Source organism: Elephantulus edwardii, unplaced genomic scaffold (assembly GCF_000299155.1).
Source record: "Elephantulus edwardii isolate Elephantulus edwardi_28Jun2011 unplaced genomic scaffold, EleEdw1.0 scaffold00017, whole genome shotgun sequence".
Lineage (NCBI taxonomy): Eukaryota > Metazoa > Chordata > Mammalia > Macroscelidea > Macroscelididae > Elephantulus > Elephantulus edwardii.
In genome coordinates, this window is record NW_006399767.1 from 1,204,046 (window position 1) to 1,224,227 (window position 20,182).

At 36.6% G+C, this 20,182-nt stretch overlaps 1 protein-coding gene across 1 annotated transcript in view; it reads left to right on the forward strand.

Annotated features, from left to right (window-relative positions):
* PKHD1 (polycystic kidney and hepatic disease 1 (autosomal recessive)) overlaps positions 1 to 20,182 on the forward strand; it is an 866,042-nt gene that overhangs the window by 816,491 nt on the left and 29,369 nt on the right. Inside the window, exon 62 of the mRNA XM_006882114.1 lies at positions 9,211 to 9,318. Within this exon, the coding sequence (XP_006882176.1) occupies positions 9,211 to 9,318 (108 nt within the window). The remainder of the gene's footprint in view (positions 1 to 9,210; positions 9,319 to 20,182) is intronic.

Here is a 20,182-nt window from a genome sequence, read left to right on the forward strand (position 1 = left end):
TTGAAGTATTTCAGATAACAGATGTTGCCCTGGACGTGCTCACCAAGTTGTGCCAAGAAATCTGGAGAACAACCACTTGGCCAACTGACTGGAAGAGCTGCACTTAGGCCTGCTGTTAATTGTGTTTGGGAAGAACATTGATCAAGTGGTACAACACTTTTCTAGAAGTTTGTTGTATTGAGATAACTTGGGGTTGCTGTGATATTGAACATTCTGCCACTGGTGTATCAAATACCATAATGGTTATCCATCGTGGGCAGGGGTTGGTAGAGCTCTCAGAGTAAGACAGGCTTGAAAGCAGAACTGACATTCACTCTTTAAACAACAGGCCTTTGGAAAACTCTATGAACATTAGAGAAATGACAACAGTTACAGAACAGAGTTCAGATCTTTTGTTCATAACATTGCTATGAGTCATACTCGACTTGAAAGCACTTAACAACTATGGGCCTTTTGTTCATGTTCATCTATGTCTTCTGCAGAAAGGCTCAAGAATGTGAATTTTGTTAAGAATTCCTCAGTAAACTTCAGAATACTCATTGACAAATGCAGGATAGGTATATATATGCTAAATTGATAAGAAGTTTGGCCTAGAAAGATTTAAGTATGTGTGGACATCATGTTTGGGAGAGTGGAGGGACAGCACAAGAGAGGAAGACCCTAAATGAGATGGATCAATTCAGTGATTGAAGTAATGGGGGTAGGTATGTCATAGACAGTGAGGTTGGTACAGGAAAGAGTAGGGTTTAGGGCTCTTGTACATAGGGTTGCTATGAGTTGCAAATGCTAGAGGGCATATAACAACAACAACAACAACAACATGGTTTTTATGGTTTCTGAGTCTTAAATCTCTAACTACTTTACTCAAAAAGAACTTTCATGGTTTAGTAAAGCAAGTATTGGACTTCCAACCATAAATTGGCAGTTTGGACTCACCAGCTAGCTGCTCCTTGGGTGGAAGGTGAGGCAATCTCTTCCTCTTAAGATCTACAACCATGGGTTTCCCTGAGTTATAATTGACTCAACAGCAATAAGTCTTACTTACAAAGGAGTACTTGGGTGGTGCAAAAGATTAACAACCTGGAAAAGGAACCTGTCACATCCCTGCAACCCTTCTAACTATTAAAGTACATTCAAAATTCAAACTTAGTCAATGTACATGTATAAGATTGGTCATGGAAAAATTTGTCTGCAAAGAGAAAGTGTCACTCCTCTATAAAAGCACTGGCCCATACAACATCTGTAAAAAATCTTCCACGATAATCTTATTAAGTGAATTGATTCACTGGGATTATTTTAGCCTGAATTCAGAACTAGTGAGTAAAAAGAAATTAAGTCTGGATTCAGAAGAAGTTGTGGAAGATATTTAATCATGTTTTATTGACTATGCAAATATATTCACCTGTGTAGATTGGAATAAATGATCTATAACACTGGGAGAAGATTGGGACTCCCAGAACACTTGTGCTCATGCTAAACTTGTTCCTAGGCAAAAGAAAAAAAACAAAAACAAAAAACCAAAACCAAAACCAAAAAACACCCCAGTAGTTCAGAGCAAGGCAACACTATAGAGTTTAAATTCAGGAAAGACGTGTATCAAGGTTGAATTATTTCACCATACCTGCTCAGTGTGTATGCTAAGCCAATACTTTGAGATGCTAGACTCTATGAAGGAAAGTGTATAATCAACATTGGAGGAAGACTCACAGGTATGCAGATGGTACACCCTTGCTAATTGAAAGTGAAGAAGACTTTAAACTCTTACTGAGAAAGATCAAGAATAGATATTTCCATTTCATTTGTGCTTCAACATAAAATGGAACCAAAATGCTCACAACTGGACCAGTAGGTAATATCTTGATAAATGGAAACAAGGCTGAAGTTGTTCAGGTTTCATTTTACTTGTATATATAATCAATACCCATGGGAGCAGCAGTCAAGAAATCAAACCATGTATTTCAGATTATGTAGTAAATAGGGATGTCATAATAATTGGGAAAATAAAAGAAGTAATAGAAGTTGTTACTTATAAGTACAATTATCTATATATCACAATATGGCAAGGATAGAGAATCATGTTGACATAGAATCATGTTGACAGAATTTTTTCCTTCTAGAAATATGTTTTTAGGTAAGTGCTATTTTTCTGAATCACTGCTATTGTATTAAAGAAGTATACTTTGAGACATGTCAGTATTGAATAAACACCAGGTCCTTACATTAAATACTGCCATTTTCAATTATTATGACGAATACATGCCTTTCAATGGTGGGTTAAATGAGCACACGTCTGTGCAAATCTGAGAATGAATGGACAACTATTTTTTGTTTTATTTTTTAAAATCAGTTTATCAGAGAGATGCAAATCAAAACAACTATGAGATATCTTCTCACCCCAGTAAAAATAGTGAAATTTAACATAACAGCAAGCCACAAATCCTGGCAAGGTTGTGTAGAAACTGGAACCCTTATTCACTGTTGGTGGAAGTGTAAAATGGTGCAACCACTGTGGAAAGGGTGTGGCACTTTCTCAAAAATTTGCGAATAGAGATACCATGTGACCCAGCAATTCCACTACTGGGAATATACCCTAATGAGACCAAAGCTGCCATCCAAGCAGATATACACATACCCATGTTTATCGCAGCTTTGTTCACAGTAGCAAGGAATAGGAAACAACCCAAGTGCCCATCAACAAGTGAATGGATAGAGAAGCTGTGGTATATTGGTATATTCACACAATGGAATACTAGCTGCATTGAAAAACAAGGAACTCATGCAATATTATTAAAAATGGGTGACCCTGGAGGACATTATGCTGAGTAAAATGTCTCAGTCACAAAAAGACAAATACTGCATGGTACCACTGTTGTAGAATGGGACTGACATCGGTTTTGGGGTAAGACAGAAAAACTGGATAGATAATGCATACCGAATTGAAACAGATGAGGGAGAGAACAGTTTAAAAGCAATATGAGAAAGGGTATTATGGTTATCACAAAAGTCCAGAATTAAGGTTGCATAGTGGAGTGTACTTTGGGGGGGGGGATGGAGGGATGGGGGGATTCTATACTAATGAAGGAATTTTACTTTTTAAAAAGAGGAGCTAACTGCGGGGGGGCGGGGGAGGGGAGGCAGGGAGAAAAGTGCAACAAAGAATGAATGGAAATCCAACATCTCTGTAAATGTTCATTAAAATTAATAAAATAAAATAAATCACCTTATCAAATTTCTTATGAACTTCATAAACCAGCTAAGGCATTTCTGTGGATTCAAAATTGTCTCTAATATTTTTCCAAACTTAGAAATGACTCACATTTTAGTTCATCCTATCTGCAAAATCACTGATTTCCCAGAATAGGTCAGGCTTTTACAGTTTCTCTTTGCCCTACTGTGGCTTTGGGTTTAAGCTCATTCACATGCTTCCTTAAAATAAATGAAATGCCAGAATGTATAAGAACAAATCACTCATAAAAGTGCTAAATCTTGTCTCCTGTGCTAATTTGTTTTGGCCTAAAACTATTCTATCATTTGGTACACAACATCAAATTCTCCCGAGGATATTGTTCTTTCATTCTTTATTTGTCTCTGAGAAAAGAAAGATATAAAAATGTTATGGTAAAGTTTCCAAGATAATGAATGTTAGTTTCATATGGTTTTTAATGAATTTGTTCCAGGATTTTTTTTAATGTCACCATTTTATTTAGCTTATACATATTTTCCCTCTGGAAAACTACTACTAATCAATTACAGAAAACAGAACTATCTTTTTTGAAAATTATCTTGAGGAGACAATCAGCATCTCATGATTAAACATTCCATAGTTTCAAAACCCTTATTGTTTAAAACTTGTTTCATCTTGTTGTGTTCTTATTAGAGCTATAAATTTGCATGCTCTCTTTTTTTAAGTTGCCTTTCAAGTATTTTTGCCTATTTCTTATGCTATCTACTTACTTATTAAGAAACCAAATATTTTCAGCTTACCCAAAAAAATAATTTCCTCCTCAAACTTTCATAGTTTTTCTCTGTCTCTCAGTCTTCGGTTAATTTTTAAATGCCCAGATAGTACTGCATATTTTGGGAAGATTGTCTCATAGAATTTTCAAACATAACTTTCATTTAATACCATCTGAATTTTATTGATTTGGGTGAAATATTTAGAGAACTTGCTATAGAAGACCAAATACTACAGTATTTAATATGGAATTCATATCAACAAAAAGAAAATAAAATTTTAACCCTTGGACAGATAGGCAACATCATGATAGATTGAGAAAAGATTGAAGTTGTCAGTGATTCCATCTTACTTGGATACACAATCAACATCCTTGGTACCAGCAGTCAGGAAAGCAGAAGACATACTGCATTGGAAAATCTACCATCAGAGACCTCTCTCCAAATTATGAGCAGTGATGTCAGTTTGAAGACTAAAGTGTGCCCGGTTCAGGTCATGGTTTGTTCCATCACTTTCTCTGCAACTGAAAGCTGGGCAATCAATATGACAGGAGAACGGATACTTTTTTGAGCTGTGGTTTTGGAGAAGAGTACTGAATATGCTATGGACTACCAAAAGAACAAACAGATATGTCTTAGAGAAAGTGTAGCCAGAATGCTTCCTAGAGGCAAAGATGGCAAAACTTCATCTCACATACTTTGGGCATATTGTTAGGACAGGCTATTCCTTGGATAGGGACATCATACTTGAAAAGAAGGAAGGTAGGTGAAAAGAGAGGAAGACCTTTTATCAGATAAGTTGACACAGTGACTAACTGTAGCAATGGTTTCAAGTTTGGCAGAAATGATAAAGATGTTACAGGATAGAATAGAATTTAAATCAGTTATTCATAGAAGATTTATGAGATGTAATTCAAGGGCACCTAATAACAGTTAAAAACTATGTTGCTCTCTCAATCTCTTCCCCTCCTTGTCCCAACATTTTAGTCTAAAACTACTCAGATATAAAATCCCAAGAAAAAGCAAATAAAATAATTTCAGGAGGCAAAAGTCACATCATTAATAATGCTATGCAAGATTCCCTCATCCCCTCATTGCTGTCAAGCTGGACCCGATTCGTAGTTGACCCTCCAGCAGATTTTCAGAGGCTGTATGTCACAGGGAGGAGATTATTTGTCTTTCTCCTACATGCAAGATTAGACAATGTGAAAATGAAACTTTCAAAATATATTATAAGGATACATAAAGTTTTGATAGTTTCATTTTATACTTTCTACGGAATGTCATTCTGCTGTTTGTGGTAGAACGCTTAGGCTGTAGAATGCAGAGACTATAACAGTAATTAACATGATTTTAGGACCAACAAGTCTCCTTATAGGCCTAGTCTATTGTTTGACTGAAAGTTGAACTACAGAAATGAGTTTTAGTCTAGATTTAGAGGATGGCTGAGGGCAGTAACATCAGAGTTTCCACCAGTCTCTGTAAGACCACTGAGCCCGGTCTTTTAATGTGTTTTGTTGTTATGGTGGTGGTGTTTTTTTTAAATTTTGTTTCCAATTTCCCACCACTCTGTCCAGGATCGTCCACTGTGATCCCTATTAGAGTGATCAGCTGCGGTTGGTTCTTTAGTGCTTTAAACTTATTGTGTTTAGTACATCTTGACTTTCTTTCCTTTTAAATTGAGCACAAAGACCAACAGTAGCACTTTGATGGCTGCTCAAAAGTTAAGACCCAGTCACCCCTCTCCAAAGCAGGATGAAGAACAAGATCTAGTTTTGATTTGTTTCATGCTGAAGTGCAATTTATATTGAAGGCTGAAATCTTTGATCAGCAGCAGCAAATGCTTCAAGCCTTCTCTACACTCACTGTTGATGAACAATATGGAATATATCATGAACTGCCAAAGAACCAACAGATCCGTCTTTGAGGAAGTAGAGACGGAATGCTTCTCGGAAGGAAGGAAGGATGGTAAAACATCATTTCATGTGCTTTGTAGATATTATGAGAAGACAACAGTTCCAAGAGAAGGACATCTTGGCTGGTAAAGCAGAGATGAGCAAAACAGAGAAACCTTCAATGAAGCAGATCTATGCAGTGGCTCCAACAATGGGTTAAAAAAATGTCAACAATTATAAGAATGAAGAAGGACCTGGCTCTCTGGCTCTCTTTCATTGTGTTGTCTGTGGCATTATTATAAGCATATCAGCTCAATAATACCTTAAAACAACAGCACCATACATTGCTTATATTTCCTACCCTTACCCCTACTTTACGACTTACGCACATACAGTATCTTATTCATACTATGACATGAAATGGGGGTGGGGAATCATATGTAGTTTTATGCCTACACTTAAAAACCCCTAACACTATTTCATCTGATTGAAATTTTCTTTTGAAGCTATTATGGAATGTTTTTCTTTAACTCCAGAAAGAACGGTGCCAAAATCATATGAGATGGATTATATAACTTACTCTACGTATTTTCTGGAGAAAAATAAAACCACAGCAAACCATATACCCCCCATGGGATATATTTTTCAGTATATTTCAACTTTTTATTGTATGTCTAGCCTAAATCTTTCATGCTACAATTTAATTTTGTGTTCTTTTGTCTTAGAAAACATTCCTCAATGAAAAAGAGATGCTACAATAAATCACTGAAAAAAGTGGATGTATACTCTCAAAGACAATTTTTAAGAGTGTCTGTGACCTTTGATCCTTAGAGTCTAGTGATAGAAAAAGAAATATTTTATCTTAATATTTTAAAAAGTGACATCTTACCATTAATTAGCAACAGTTTTCTGGTGCAGTAAATATAGCTCAGGTGGAAGAATAGGTGGTTATGAGGAGAATTTGGGCACATTCCATGTAGAAACCTATTGGAGTAGCATTTCCTGGTAGAAATTATTGAAATTAATTTTAATAGTGCTTCAAGCCCAGCACCCTACTTTATCCTAAGTTTCCCCACAACCAGTATGTTCTTTATACCAACTTAATCAGGGAGCCTGTCAGTGAATGACATTTGTATATTTTATAATTGCTATTCCAGGGATATGATGAACCCTGGAGTAATGTACTGTGCTTGGCAGCAACTGCCTCAGCTCTTGGGCACATATGCTTCAAATCTTAGAATATCATAGATATATATGGGCATCTTTGTCGAGAACTCCGAGGCAAGCTGGTATTTAACGCAAAAGCAAACCCATTTTGAGCTAAAGCACTTTCCATTAGGCAGTTTGGCGGCTGTTCTACAAGGCAGACTCACTGTGCTCGACGGACACATTTCTATTAAATGCTGCTTTGTATTCTTCCAAAGATGGGAACAATAAGGACGTTTGTCAAAGGAAAAACTGCAGCAAACGATTTCATGGTGAACATCTGTACTCTGCGGTTCATTGTTTGCAAGAGTTTATTGACCATAATTTTGATGCATATAGGTTTTAAAGAGTATAAACTGCATTTATCTTAGGCGCCTATCATTTGTTTGAGTCTTGGCTTATTTATTTCCATTTTTCTGGGCACTTTATTTATTTGGGGGCTCCATGGAGATGAAGGAAAAGATGTTTCTGAAAAAGGAAGTTTTAGTCAGCTCTGCAAAATTGATGAGGAAAGACAATGTTTTCCCAAAAAGAATTGGGCAATTGAATTGAAAAATGAAACACTAAGCATATTACATCTTTATGATACCTTTCAGTCTTAGAGAACTCAAACCAATTTATAAGTTTTAAGACCACTCTTCAAACTCTTGTCCAAACACATCAATTGCAGGAACATTTTGTAGTACAACGTAGCTGTTAATTAATGACTCTGTGAACATGATACTGACTTAAATTGTTTTCTTTCCTTTTATGAATGTATAATTTATTATTTGAAGATGTGAATTTTCTTTTTTGCATTGAATAGGGAAATACAAAAGGCGCTATTAGCCAACTTGCTAAATCAGGCTGGCTTTATCAGTCATGACTAGGTAATTGGCCTAAGTAGGTGCTACTAAACAAAATGTTGCCATTAGGTCAATTCTAACCCATGGCAGCTGTGTATGTTTCAGTATAGACATTCCCCTGAGGGTTTTCTTAATGAATATCTCCACGGAAGTTTTCCAGGCCTTTCTTCCGAGCCACTGAGTAGATTTGAAATGCTAGTATTTAGGTTAATAGTTGAATGCAAACCTTTTTCTCTATACAGGGACCTACATAAGATACCCAAAATACCGACTGCTATCAAGTTGGTTCCAACTCATAGGGAACCTCCATCAGGTCTTAACAGGAGGAGACTGTTCATTTTTGTTCCATGACGCTGCTGGTGAATTTGAAATGGCAACTTTTTTGATCAGAAGCCTGATTGGTACATGATGCACTATAACACCAGGGCTATTCACTCACTCATTGCCCTCAAGTCAGAAACAAATTAGAAACTGACACTTAAGCAGGTTTTCAGAGGCTATATAGCACACAGAAAGAGATTGCCTATCGTTCTACTATGGATTAGCTGATGGATCCAAATCAGTTGCCTTTGGTTTGACAACACAATTCCTTACCCACTAGGCCACCAGAGCTCCCTGGGCTACCGATTACTTAAAGAGATGAGGTATGTAGCTGGTGATGTGTGCTGTTGAGTTGGAAGCCACTCATAGCTGACACTCCAGATTTCAGAATTTCAGAGGCAATAAATTGCAAGTGAGAGGATTTCCCATCCTTCTCCTGTGGAGCAGTGGGTGGGCTCAAACAAGGTGCCTTTGGTGCAATCCATTTAATAATAAAATAGACAATATATGGTAAAGATTAATAACGCCAATGTAAAAATATAACAGATTGAGCCATCATCTCTGCACCAAGTAATTTACACTTATATGAACTTATTTTCTCATTTCTAGAATATAGTTTGTTTTATAAAGTTGTATACTAGTTTATATAATAAATTGTTTAAGAAAACTAGTGTCTTACATATAAGCTTTCAATATATGTTATTGTTTACTATCACATTGGAACCGACCCAGAGCTGACCCTCCAGCAAGTTTCGGAGGCAGTTAATCACAGGAGAGGAGATTGCCCATCCTTCTCCTGCAGAGCGGCTGGTGGCCTTGAAACACATTTATTTATTTAATCCCAATCCTTGTTTAAAAAAGCATGATGGATTAACTCACGGCTTTATTTATTTTTGCATTTTTTTCCCAGCCACTTCCTTGTAGAGAATGTGTGAACAAATATTTTTTAATGAAAAATTAACCTTTTTTTTTAAAATCTTTGTTTATAGGATATACACAGGCAGAAACTCAAGATGGTCATGTGACCTTCTCCAATTTGGCTGTATTGATCTCTGGGTCAAACTTGCACTTTATTTTTACTGTCACTTCTCCTCCAGGTAATTTCAGCACAGTGGTTCTTTCTCTTTCTTTTTTTTTTTTTTTAAAAAAAAACTATTATCTGTTTATCTTGTAAGCTATTATTTGTTTCTCTTGAAACTGTGATTTGTGTTGTTTATAGAAACTTACCAGTAGCACTTGTTCTTGAGCAGGCTTTGTAAGCACTATTGCTAAACAACTATTTTCTTATGCTTTCCCTCCATAATTGAAGAGATAAAGCATCATCTAACAATGTTTTTAATCATATTTTCACTGAAATATTTTTCATAATTTCTGAGACCATATGTGTTTAATGAGCCTTTATCAAAATGAGACTTATAACAGTTTATATCATAGAAGGAAGTGTTGCTGTTGTTGTGGTTATGTACCATCAAGTCAGAACCAACTCATAGCTGAACCTCCAGTGGATTTTCAGAGGCTTTAAATCCACAGTGGAGATTGACCACTTTTTGCTATGGAGCAGCTGATGGATTTGAACCATTTGCCTGTGGATTGGCAGTGTAGCCCCTTATCTCTAGGCATCCAGAATTATCAATAAATGACAGATAAAAAGAAATTATGGTACATTCACAGGATAGAATAATATGCGGCATATAATTTTTGAAATTATTACCTAACTTGGGAAAGAATGGATCACATTATGCTGAGTGAACTAACTCAGTCCCATAAGGACAAATACTATATAAATAGATAACTAGTAATGAATGTATGAGCATCTAAGAGTGGAGGGTGGGAGCAGAGGGGTAAAGACGGGTGCAGGGTGGTAATCATAGGGTAGCACAATTTGATGGGTGGAGGCAGGGATATATAATGAAAATGGGAAAAACCTGGTCTGAAAAACAATGTACATGAACTTTATAAGTAAACCCATATAGAAGAAAAATTTTATTTAGAAAACATAAATAAAATACAGTAAGAACTATGTAATTCTATAGCAATTTATAAATATGTTTTTTGACAGTACATGCCTTGCAAGTGACTCTTAGGTCTGAGTCTGTAAATTCTCAGGACTAGGACTGTTTTGAAAAGTAACTCACATTCATATGTTTAGGCTAATCAATGGTAGTTCTTGTTTTTAATAGGCTTCAAAACAATGAACAGGACAGTGATTCCTGTTGTTATTGTTTCAGGGTTTATATATTTTTATTTCATTTATCCATGAATTACTCAAAGAGAATTTGCATTCATTTTGGTTGTTTCTTGCTTGCTTCAATATTTTAGAGAAAAGACAAAATCATTATTGTGTTAATATTATTGTTGTTTGCCTTTGAGTCAAGCACGACTCATAGCAACCCAATGAACAAAATGCCTGAAGCCCTTCCACAACTATCGACATTATCAAAGTTCTTAGAGGTTCCAGAGGCAAGTTGTTTAGAAAGCGGATTTTTTAAATTAAATATCATATAGAAATTGAAGATCTGGGAACCAGCCGAGACTTGGGACTAAACTGTTAGGACTTTGTCCCTTCCCTGATCCTCTTGTCTTCTCAGGCAAGATCAACTCCTTCCCAATCTGCCTCAGAAGAGAAGATATCTACTTGGGTTAGCATTTACGATCAATTGAGCCTTGATGACTAAACACCGGTGACCTTGCCACTTTCCGGAGCTTTTCTCTGCTCTGGGATCAATGCCCTTCCAACCAGTTATGTAAGTACTTTGATTGATCATTAGTACCCACCAACAGACACTTGGGTGACTACACTGTTCAGACCTCATCACTTCCCTGGACGTGCCATTCCCTGGAGCACACCTGTGGATTTGTCTGCTTTTGGAGGAAACCAACCATCCCATCAAACTACAGGAAGGAACAGAGAAGTAGACCTACCAGAGCTGAACAAAGGGAGAGACCTCTGCCCCTCAAAGGACAACCAGCTGAGAAGCTTGCCACAGGAAACAAGCAACAGAAGACCATAGAAAACCAATATGGAAAGTTTACCACTGGGAAACTGAAAAAGGGGAAACACTTAAAGTTTGCAACTCATCAATAGCATCAGAAAGATAAGGAATGAGCAACAACCTACCCAGATACAACAGAAACTGCCTCAAACATGTAAAGCACTTCACATAATGTCAAAGAAGTAGTAGGCAGATGTAAACATTATGAAAATAACAAAGCAAGTTTTTGCCTAAAAAAAAAAAAATCAGCTTATGGACCCAGTGAATACCCTAGAGATAGTGAAGTAGGAGAAATATATTGATGTTGAGTTACATGAATTGCTACTAAAGAAGTTACAAATCATGCAAAAAAGAATTTAAGCCATAAATAAAGAGGTACAAGAATTTAAAAATCATCATAAAACAGAGAAGGTGCAATCAAAACAGTATAGAAACAAACAAACAAAAAAGTGTGAAAGTGCAGTCCAAGATATCAAGACAGAAATGACAGAAATTTTCAACTTTCTGGATTGGCAAAAAGGTGGAACAGATGGGATGGAATAGAGAATTAGAAAACAAGAACCTCAATGGGAACTTACTATAAGGAAAAAACAGAAGGAAAATGAAGAAAACATTAGAATCGTATGGGATACCACAAACAGAATAACACATGTGTGATGAGAATTCCAGAACAGAGTGAATGAGAAGTGAGAAGAAGCACTGACAAAATTGTGGAATGGGTAGTAGAATAAAACTTCCCAACTATCATGAAAAGTAAGGAAATTTACTTTAAAGAAGCTTCTTCTTGTTGTTGTTAGGTGCTGTCAAGTATAAATCATAGCAACTCTAGGAATAAAAGATCTGAACTCTTTTCTATCCTGTGCCATCCTCATACTTCCTGACACACAAGAGCCCACTAGAGCAGTCATTGTGCCAGTCCACCTGGTTGAGGGTCTTGCTCTCCTTTGCCAACCCTCTACCCTTCCTAGCACAATGTCCCTCTCTAAGGAATATCCCCTCCTAGTGAATTCCGAGCAGCCTAGACCCAAAAAGAAAAACATGAAGACATATCAGAGTAAAATCTTCCAAAATAAAAGGTAAAGACAGAATACTAAAAACAACAAGAGAAAAAGAAAGAGTTACCTACAAAGGAGACATAATTAGATTGAGCTCTTATTTCTCAGCAGAAACTGTGTGAGCAAGAAGACAATAGGATTATATATACAGAAGGCTGAAAGAAAACAGTTGCCAACTGAGGATTCTGTATCTAGCAAAGATATTCATCAAATATGAAGGAGAAATTAGATAATTTGTAGAAAAGTAGAAACCTAAGGAATTGTGAAAACAAGACCAACTCTATAAGAAATACTTAGGGGAGTCCTTCACAGAGATACAGCAAAGGAAAATGGATGGGCCAAAGTAGCCAGACAAAGAAAGAAAAAGAAAAACAACAAAATCACAGTGATAAATCCTGTCCTGTCAAAATAACACTTAATGTGAAAGAACTAAATACACTAATTAAAAGTAAAGGAGTAGCAAAATGGATACTAAAAACAAAGCCCATCAATTTATTGCTTCAGGAGACACATCTAAGAAATGAGGTGAAAGATAGACTAAAAATCAAAGACTGGAACAAATATAACAAGGAAATGGCATCCACAAAAACCAGGAGTGGAAATACTAATCTCTGATAAAATGTACTTCAAGATGAAAGCTCAACCTCATAGATGTATTCAGGGTAATGAACGCAACAAAAACTCAATTTACTTTCTTTTCAAGTACACAGGATACATTAACCAGAATTGATCATATATTAGTGCACAAAGCAAGCCTCAACAACAACAAGCCACAGACTTGAAAGCTAAATAACACCTAGGGCATTATTGGGTTATAGAAGAAATAAACAGTGAGAGAGGGATGTCCCCCAAAACAAATGAAAATGCATCACACCTAAACCTCTGGGCTATTTGTTGTTGTTATGGTGCATTGAGTCATTTGTTGACTCATAGCGACCCTATGTACAAGAGCTCTAAACGCTCTTCTATCCTGTGCCAACCTAGCCATCTCAAACGCACTTATTCCCACTGCTCCAGTCACAGAATCGATCCATCTCATCGAAGGTCTTCCTCTCCTTCGCCGCCCCTCTGCTCTGCCAAACATGATGTCCCTCTCCAAGGACCAGTCGCTCCTTGCAACATGACCAAAGTATGTCAGACGAAGCTTCAGAATCCTTGACTCCAAGGAGCGTTCTGGCTTCATCTTCTCCAGGACAAACCTGTTTGTTCTCCTAGCAGTCCATGGTATATTCAACACTCTTCTTCAGCACCACAGCTCAAAGGCATCAGTGGTGGTACTGGGGATATTATAACTAATGTTAGATGGATCTTGGGTTTTCAAGAATCCTGGAGGCAAGGATTCTGAGACTCCATCTAACATACTTTGGACATGTTGTGAGGAGAGAACGGTCCTTGGAGAAGGACATCATGCTTGGGAGGGTGGAGGGACAGCACAGGAGGGGAAGACCCTCTATGAGGTGGATTGATCCAGTGACTGGGGTAATCGGGATGGGAGTGTCAGAGACAGTGCTATTGTCACAGGACACAGCCGAGTTTAGGGATGTTGTGCATAGGGTTGCTATGAGTCGCAAGCGACTCGACGGCATGTAACAACAACAACAACAACAGATGGATCTTGGCAGAAAACAAAACATACCAGAAGAATGTCTATCTGTGCTTCATTGACTATGCAAAGGCTTTTGACTGTGTGGATCACAACAAGCTGTGGCTGACTCTGAGAAGAATGGGAATCCCAGAACATTTGATTGTGTTAATGTGAAACCTATACTTGGACCAAGAGGCAGTCATGAGAACAGAGCAAGGAGACAATACATGGTTCAAAATCAAGAAGGGAGTCCGTCAGGGATGTATTCTGTCTCCATACCTTTTCAATCTGTATGCAGAACAGATCATCCGAGACGCTGGGTTGTATGAAGAGGAATGTGGCATCAGGATTGGTGGAAGAGTCATCAACAACCTGCATTATGCAGATGACACAATCCTGCTTGCTGAATCTGAGGAGGACCTGAAGCACTTGCTGCAGAAGGTCAAGTACTGCAGCCTCCTATATGGATTGAAGCTCAACATCAAGGAAACAAAGATTCTCACCACTGGGCCAATTGGCAGCGTCAGATGGATGGTGAAGAGATTGAGATAGTTAACAGTTTTAGTTTGCTTGGCTCTACAATCAACACTCTTGGTAATAACAGCAGCCAAGAAATCAAGAGATGTATTGCATTGGGAAAGTCAGCTGTGAGGGACCTCTCAAGAGTACTGAAGAGCAATAACATCAGGCAGGAGACTAAGGTGTGCCTGATCCAGGCTATAATCTTTGCAATTAAGTGCTATGCATCAGAAAGTTGGACAGTGAATAGGGTTGGTAGAAAGAGATCTCAGGTATAGCTAAAACAATTCTCAGGGAACAATCCTCAGTTTACAGGAAAACACATAAAAAAGAGGAAAGGAGCAAAATTAATGACTCAATTCAACACCTCCACCAAATAGAAATAGAACAACAAGTGAATCCCACAACTTCTAGAAGAAAAGATATTATTAAGACAAGAGCTGAAATCATTGGATTAGAATACAGAACAACAACTGAAACCATCAACAAGACAAAGAGCTGGTTCTTTAAAAGGGTAAATAAGATAGACAACCCATTGGCAAACTTAAAAAAAAAAAAAGGAAAAAAGGGAACATACAAATAATTAGACTAAAAAATAAAAGAGATGACATCACAAAAGAACCAATTAACATTAACTCAAAAGTTTTGGAATATTATGAAAAAAATTACACTAAATTTGAAAACCTAGAGGAAATGGAAAAATTTCTATAAACCCACATCTCATGCAGATCAGCACAAACAGATGTAGATCACTTGAAATTGAACAGGCAAATTACAATAGAAGAAATAGTGTAGGTTATAAAAGACTCCACCTAAAAAAAAAATCCTGTCCCAGATGGCTTCCTGGCTGAATCCTACCAAAAATTAAGAAAAGAATTATACCCAACTTTATTTAAATTATTTAAAAATAGAAACTATGGAATATTCCTAGAGTTATTCTATGAAGCAAATATAATCCTAATACCAAAACCAGGCAAAAAAGAAAACTATGACCAATATATCTGAAGAACTTATTAGATATAAGAATCCTTAACAAAATCCTGACCAATAGAATCCAACAGTATGTAACAAATAATTGATCATAGCCCTGTGGTATTCATAAAATTTACACAAGATGGTTCAAAATAAGAAAAACAATCAGCATAATTCATCACACAAGAACCATATGTTCCTTTCAATTGATGAAGAGAAGGCCTTTAACACAGTAGAACACCTCCTGCTGATTAAAACACTCAACAAAATAGAATAGAAGGGAATATCCTCAAAATAGCGAACAATATATACACCAAACTAAGAGCCATCTTTCTCTATTAAGACTAAAGGCATTATTGCCCTTGTGAATAGGGATGAGACAAGGATATGCACTATCACCACTCATGTTCAAATTGTTTTGAAAGTACTTGCTAGATCAATAGACAAGAAAAAGAAATAAGAAGCATCCAATTGGCAAACACATAGTAAAACTGTCACTATTAATAAACAATGATAATGTACACAGAAAACCCCAAAGACTCAACAAAAACCTATTTGACCTAGTATATCAATTTTAGAGTGGAAGGATATAAGATCAATACACAAAATTCTGTGGGATTTCTCTACAGCAATGGAACTGTAACATAGAAATGAAAACTAAGAAAACAATACCATTTACAATAGTCAACCACAAGGTTAAATATTTGAAAATAAACTTAACTAGAGACACAGAACACCTTTATAAAGAAAACTACAAAATACTACTACAAGAAACAATACATTGTTGTTGTTAGGTACCCTAAAGGAAATTACAAATGACAGAGGCCCTATGAACAATAGAGCTATCTTATGCCAGACTCTTGTAGCAACATGTCCAAAATATGTGAGATAAAGCTTTATCATCTTTGCTTCTAAGGACCACTTTGGCATGACTTTCTCTAAGACACATCTGTTCATTTGTCAATACATGGGATATTCAGTACACTTCTCCAACACTACAATTCAAAGGCATCAGTTCTTCTGTCATTTTTATTCATTGTCCAGCTCCTAGATGCATTGTAAGTGACTGAAAAGACTATGACATGGATCAAACAGACCTTAGTCCTCAAATTTAAAAATAGCAGGACTTCACTGCTCCTCAACAATTTGGAGATGTTCGTGAATGAAACTTTTCCAGTTCAATATGTCTTTCTTTCTCCTGACTGCTGGTACCAATGGTATTAATTGTTGATCAAAGAAAAACTAAGCATTTACTACTTCAATTCTTTCTCCTTGTTGAATGCCATATTCTCTGATCTTCTGCAGCAAGGGCTTCAAGCCCTCTTCACTTTCACCAGGCAGGGTTAGATTATTGATGAGTCTTCTTCTGATCCTGATGCTACATTCTTTTCATAGAGTTTGTTGTTGTTGTTAAGTGCCGTCAAGTCGTAGATGACTCATAGCAACCCTATGAATGAAAGTTCTCAACACTTGTATCACTTTCATCCTTTCTCCAGGTTCATAGGGTTTCTGGAGGCAAGCTATTTATGGAAGTGGATGCCACCTTGCTTCCAAGCTTGTTTTATTTTTATTTTTTTTTTAAATTTAGGTTGCTTCTTTTTCATTTCAATGCTTGTTTTAATCAGGGAGCACCACCAATCACTGTCTGTCATGGCGTAACCATTAGCACATTTGACACATCAGTGTCACAGTGTTCAGCTTCACAAAAATCACAAGTTACCTCTGTATGGCAAGTTGAAATGGCAGGGCTATACAACCTAGAAGAATGTTTGGACAAAAACAATGAAAACCAGGTCGGAGGGCCAGGAGTTAGAAGTCACTCACCTTTGGCTTGGTAGTATCACTTTCTCTCCACTAAGTCAACTGATCTCTATGTTGATGTTATTGTTATTAAGTGCTGTTGAATCTTTTCTTTTCATAGAGTTTAGCTTCTCAAATAATTTGCTCAGTATTGCCAGTGTCAGTTGGATCTTACCTGAAAACAGAGTACCAGAAGAATGTCTGTGTTTCATGGACTAGGCAAAGGCATTTAACATTTAGAGACCATTATATTGGGTGAAATAATTTAATCTCATGAGGATAAATAGTTCATAAGATTATTATAGAAGGACAACTAGTAAGGCGTATATAAATGTCCAAAAGGAAAAAGGGAACAAAAAAAAGGGGGGGGATGGAGCAAAATCACTAGGATAGTACAGGTTAGTGGGCGGATGAAAATGTGTGTGAAGGAATAGGAAAGATTCAATAGGGACTCTAAATACAAAGTAATGATATCACAATAGCTAATCACAAGATTAAATACTTGGGAGTAAATCTAACTAGAAACAAAAGAGACTTACTCAAAGAAAATTACAAAACGTTATTACAAGACACAAAAAGAGACCTGGAGAAAAGGAAGGATATACCTTGCTCATAGATACGAAGACAATATTATAAAAATGACAATCCTACAAAAGGCAATCTACATGTTCAATGCAATCCCAATACAAATATCTTTTCCATTCTTCAATGAGATGCAAAAGGCAATCTCCAATTTCATTTGGAGTGGAAAGAGACCCCAAATAAGCAAATCACTCCTTAAAAAGAGAAACAAGGTAGAGAGCATCTCACTCCCTTATTTCTAATCCTACTACAGTGCTGTGGTGGTGAAGACAGTATGGTACCAGTATAATGACGGGCACATAGATCAATGGAATAGAATTAAGAACCCAGAAATCAGCCCATCTACTTATGGTCAACTGATTTCTGGCAAGGAGATGAAATCAGTTAAGTGGGGAAATAACAGCCTTTTAACAAATGGTGTTGGCAAAATTGGAAAACTATCTGCAGAAGACTGAAGCAAGATCAACACCTCACATTATACACAAAACCCAACTCAAAGTGGATCAAGGACTTAGGACTAAAACCAAAGACTCTAAACGTCATTGGAGAAAAGCTTTGAAGAACCCTAGAAACACTAATCCATAACTTGAACAGTCTTTCAAGTATTCTGAAAAACCTACAACCAGGAAAGGATAAAATAGATGAATGGGACATTCTAAGAATCAATTCTCTGTGCACATCCAAAAACTTCTCCAACAGGGCAAGAGGGGAAGCTATAGACTGGGGAAAAATATTTCATAATGATATGTCTGATAAGGGACTTATATCTAGAATTTATAGAATATTTGAACACCACAACAAGATAAAGGTAAACAACCCAATTGAAGAACGGGCACAATATATGAATAAACACTTCACCAAAGAAGACATTCAGATGGCTAACAAGCACATGAAGGAGTGTTCAAAATCCCTAGCTCTAATAGAGACACAAATCAAAACAACTATATTATCTCAGCCTGGTAAGAATAGCAAAAGTCAACAGACAACAAACAACAAATGCTGGTGAAGTTGTGGAGAAACAGGAACACTTATTCACTGTTGGTGGGAGTATAAAATGGTGCAACCACCATGGAAGGCAGTATGGTGCTTTCTCAAAAAGTTGCAAATAGAGATACCATTTGACTCAGCAATTCCACTACTGGGAATATACCCCAAAGAGACCATAACTGACATATGCACACCCAAGTTTATTGTGGCTTTGTTCACAGTAGCAAGGAGTTGGAAACAACCTAAGTGTCCATCAAAAAATGAATGGATAGAGAAGCTCTGGTATATTCACACAATGGAATACTACACTGCATTGAAAAAACAAGGAACTCGTGCAATATTATTCAAAATGGGTGACCCTGGAGGACATTATGCTGAGTGAAGTATCTCAATCACAAAAGGAAAAACACTGCATGGTGCCACTGTTGTAAAACAGGACTGACATCGGGGTTGTGGGGAGACTGAGAAAGATGGTTTCAATAATGTATACTGCATTGAAACAGATGAGGGAGAAAACTGTGTAATTCGAACATATGATTAGGTATTATTGGCATGACAGGAGTCCAGAATAAGATTTAAATGGTTTTGGGGAGAACTGCATAACAATGATAGAATCCCCCCAAAAAAAAGTGATCTTGGGGGAAGGGGGACAGGGAGGAAAATGTGCAACAATGAATAAATGGAAATATAACAACAACAAAAAAACAACCATGTACATTCCATATTTCAATTATGATGTTTATTATTTAAAAACATAAACAAGGTAATTATAGACACAGATCAATAGTAATTATATAAAATACAATGTATATGAATGATTATATGCAAACCAATAAAACTATGAGAATAAAAATATATAAAATCCATCTAAAAAAATTTTAAAAAGCAGGAGTGGCATCTACTTCCTAAAAAATATGCCCCGGTAAACTTTATGAACTTTGATAAGTGACAATAATTATAGAAAGGCTTCAGGCCTTTTGTTCATAGGGTCACTATAAGTCATGTTCAACTTGATGGCAATCAATAACACAACAATAACGAAAAACTTGAAAAATCAAAGAGCTGAGAAGTTAAACCTGTAGTGTTCATATTTTACATATTTATATCATATTTATGAATAAACTGTGTTTTTCTTACCACGTTAACATCTCATCCCATGAATCAATTTCAGAAAATCCAGAACCAGTTCAGAAAACTCATCCTTAAGAATCTGTCTAGGTGTCAAACTATATATTGTTTTCTATGGAACCAGGCCCATTCTCTCTCTAGGGTTTTAAAGGAATTTCTGTTCTTTGCCTCTTTTAGTTTCTGGTTATTTCCAGAATCCTCAATTTGTGGCCACATTATTCCAATCTCTGTGTCCTTTTTATCTGCATTTTCTCTTTAGTCTCTTAAAAGGACATGCCTATCGTCACTCAAACAGTGTATAAGAACTTTATAAATAAACCAGTATAAAAATAAATTAAGT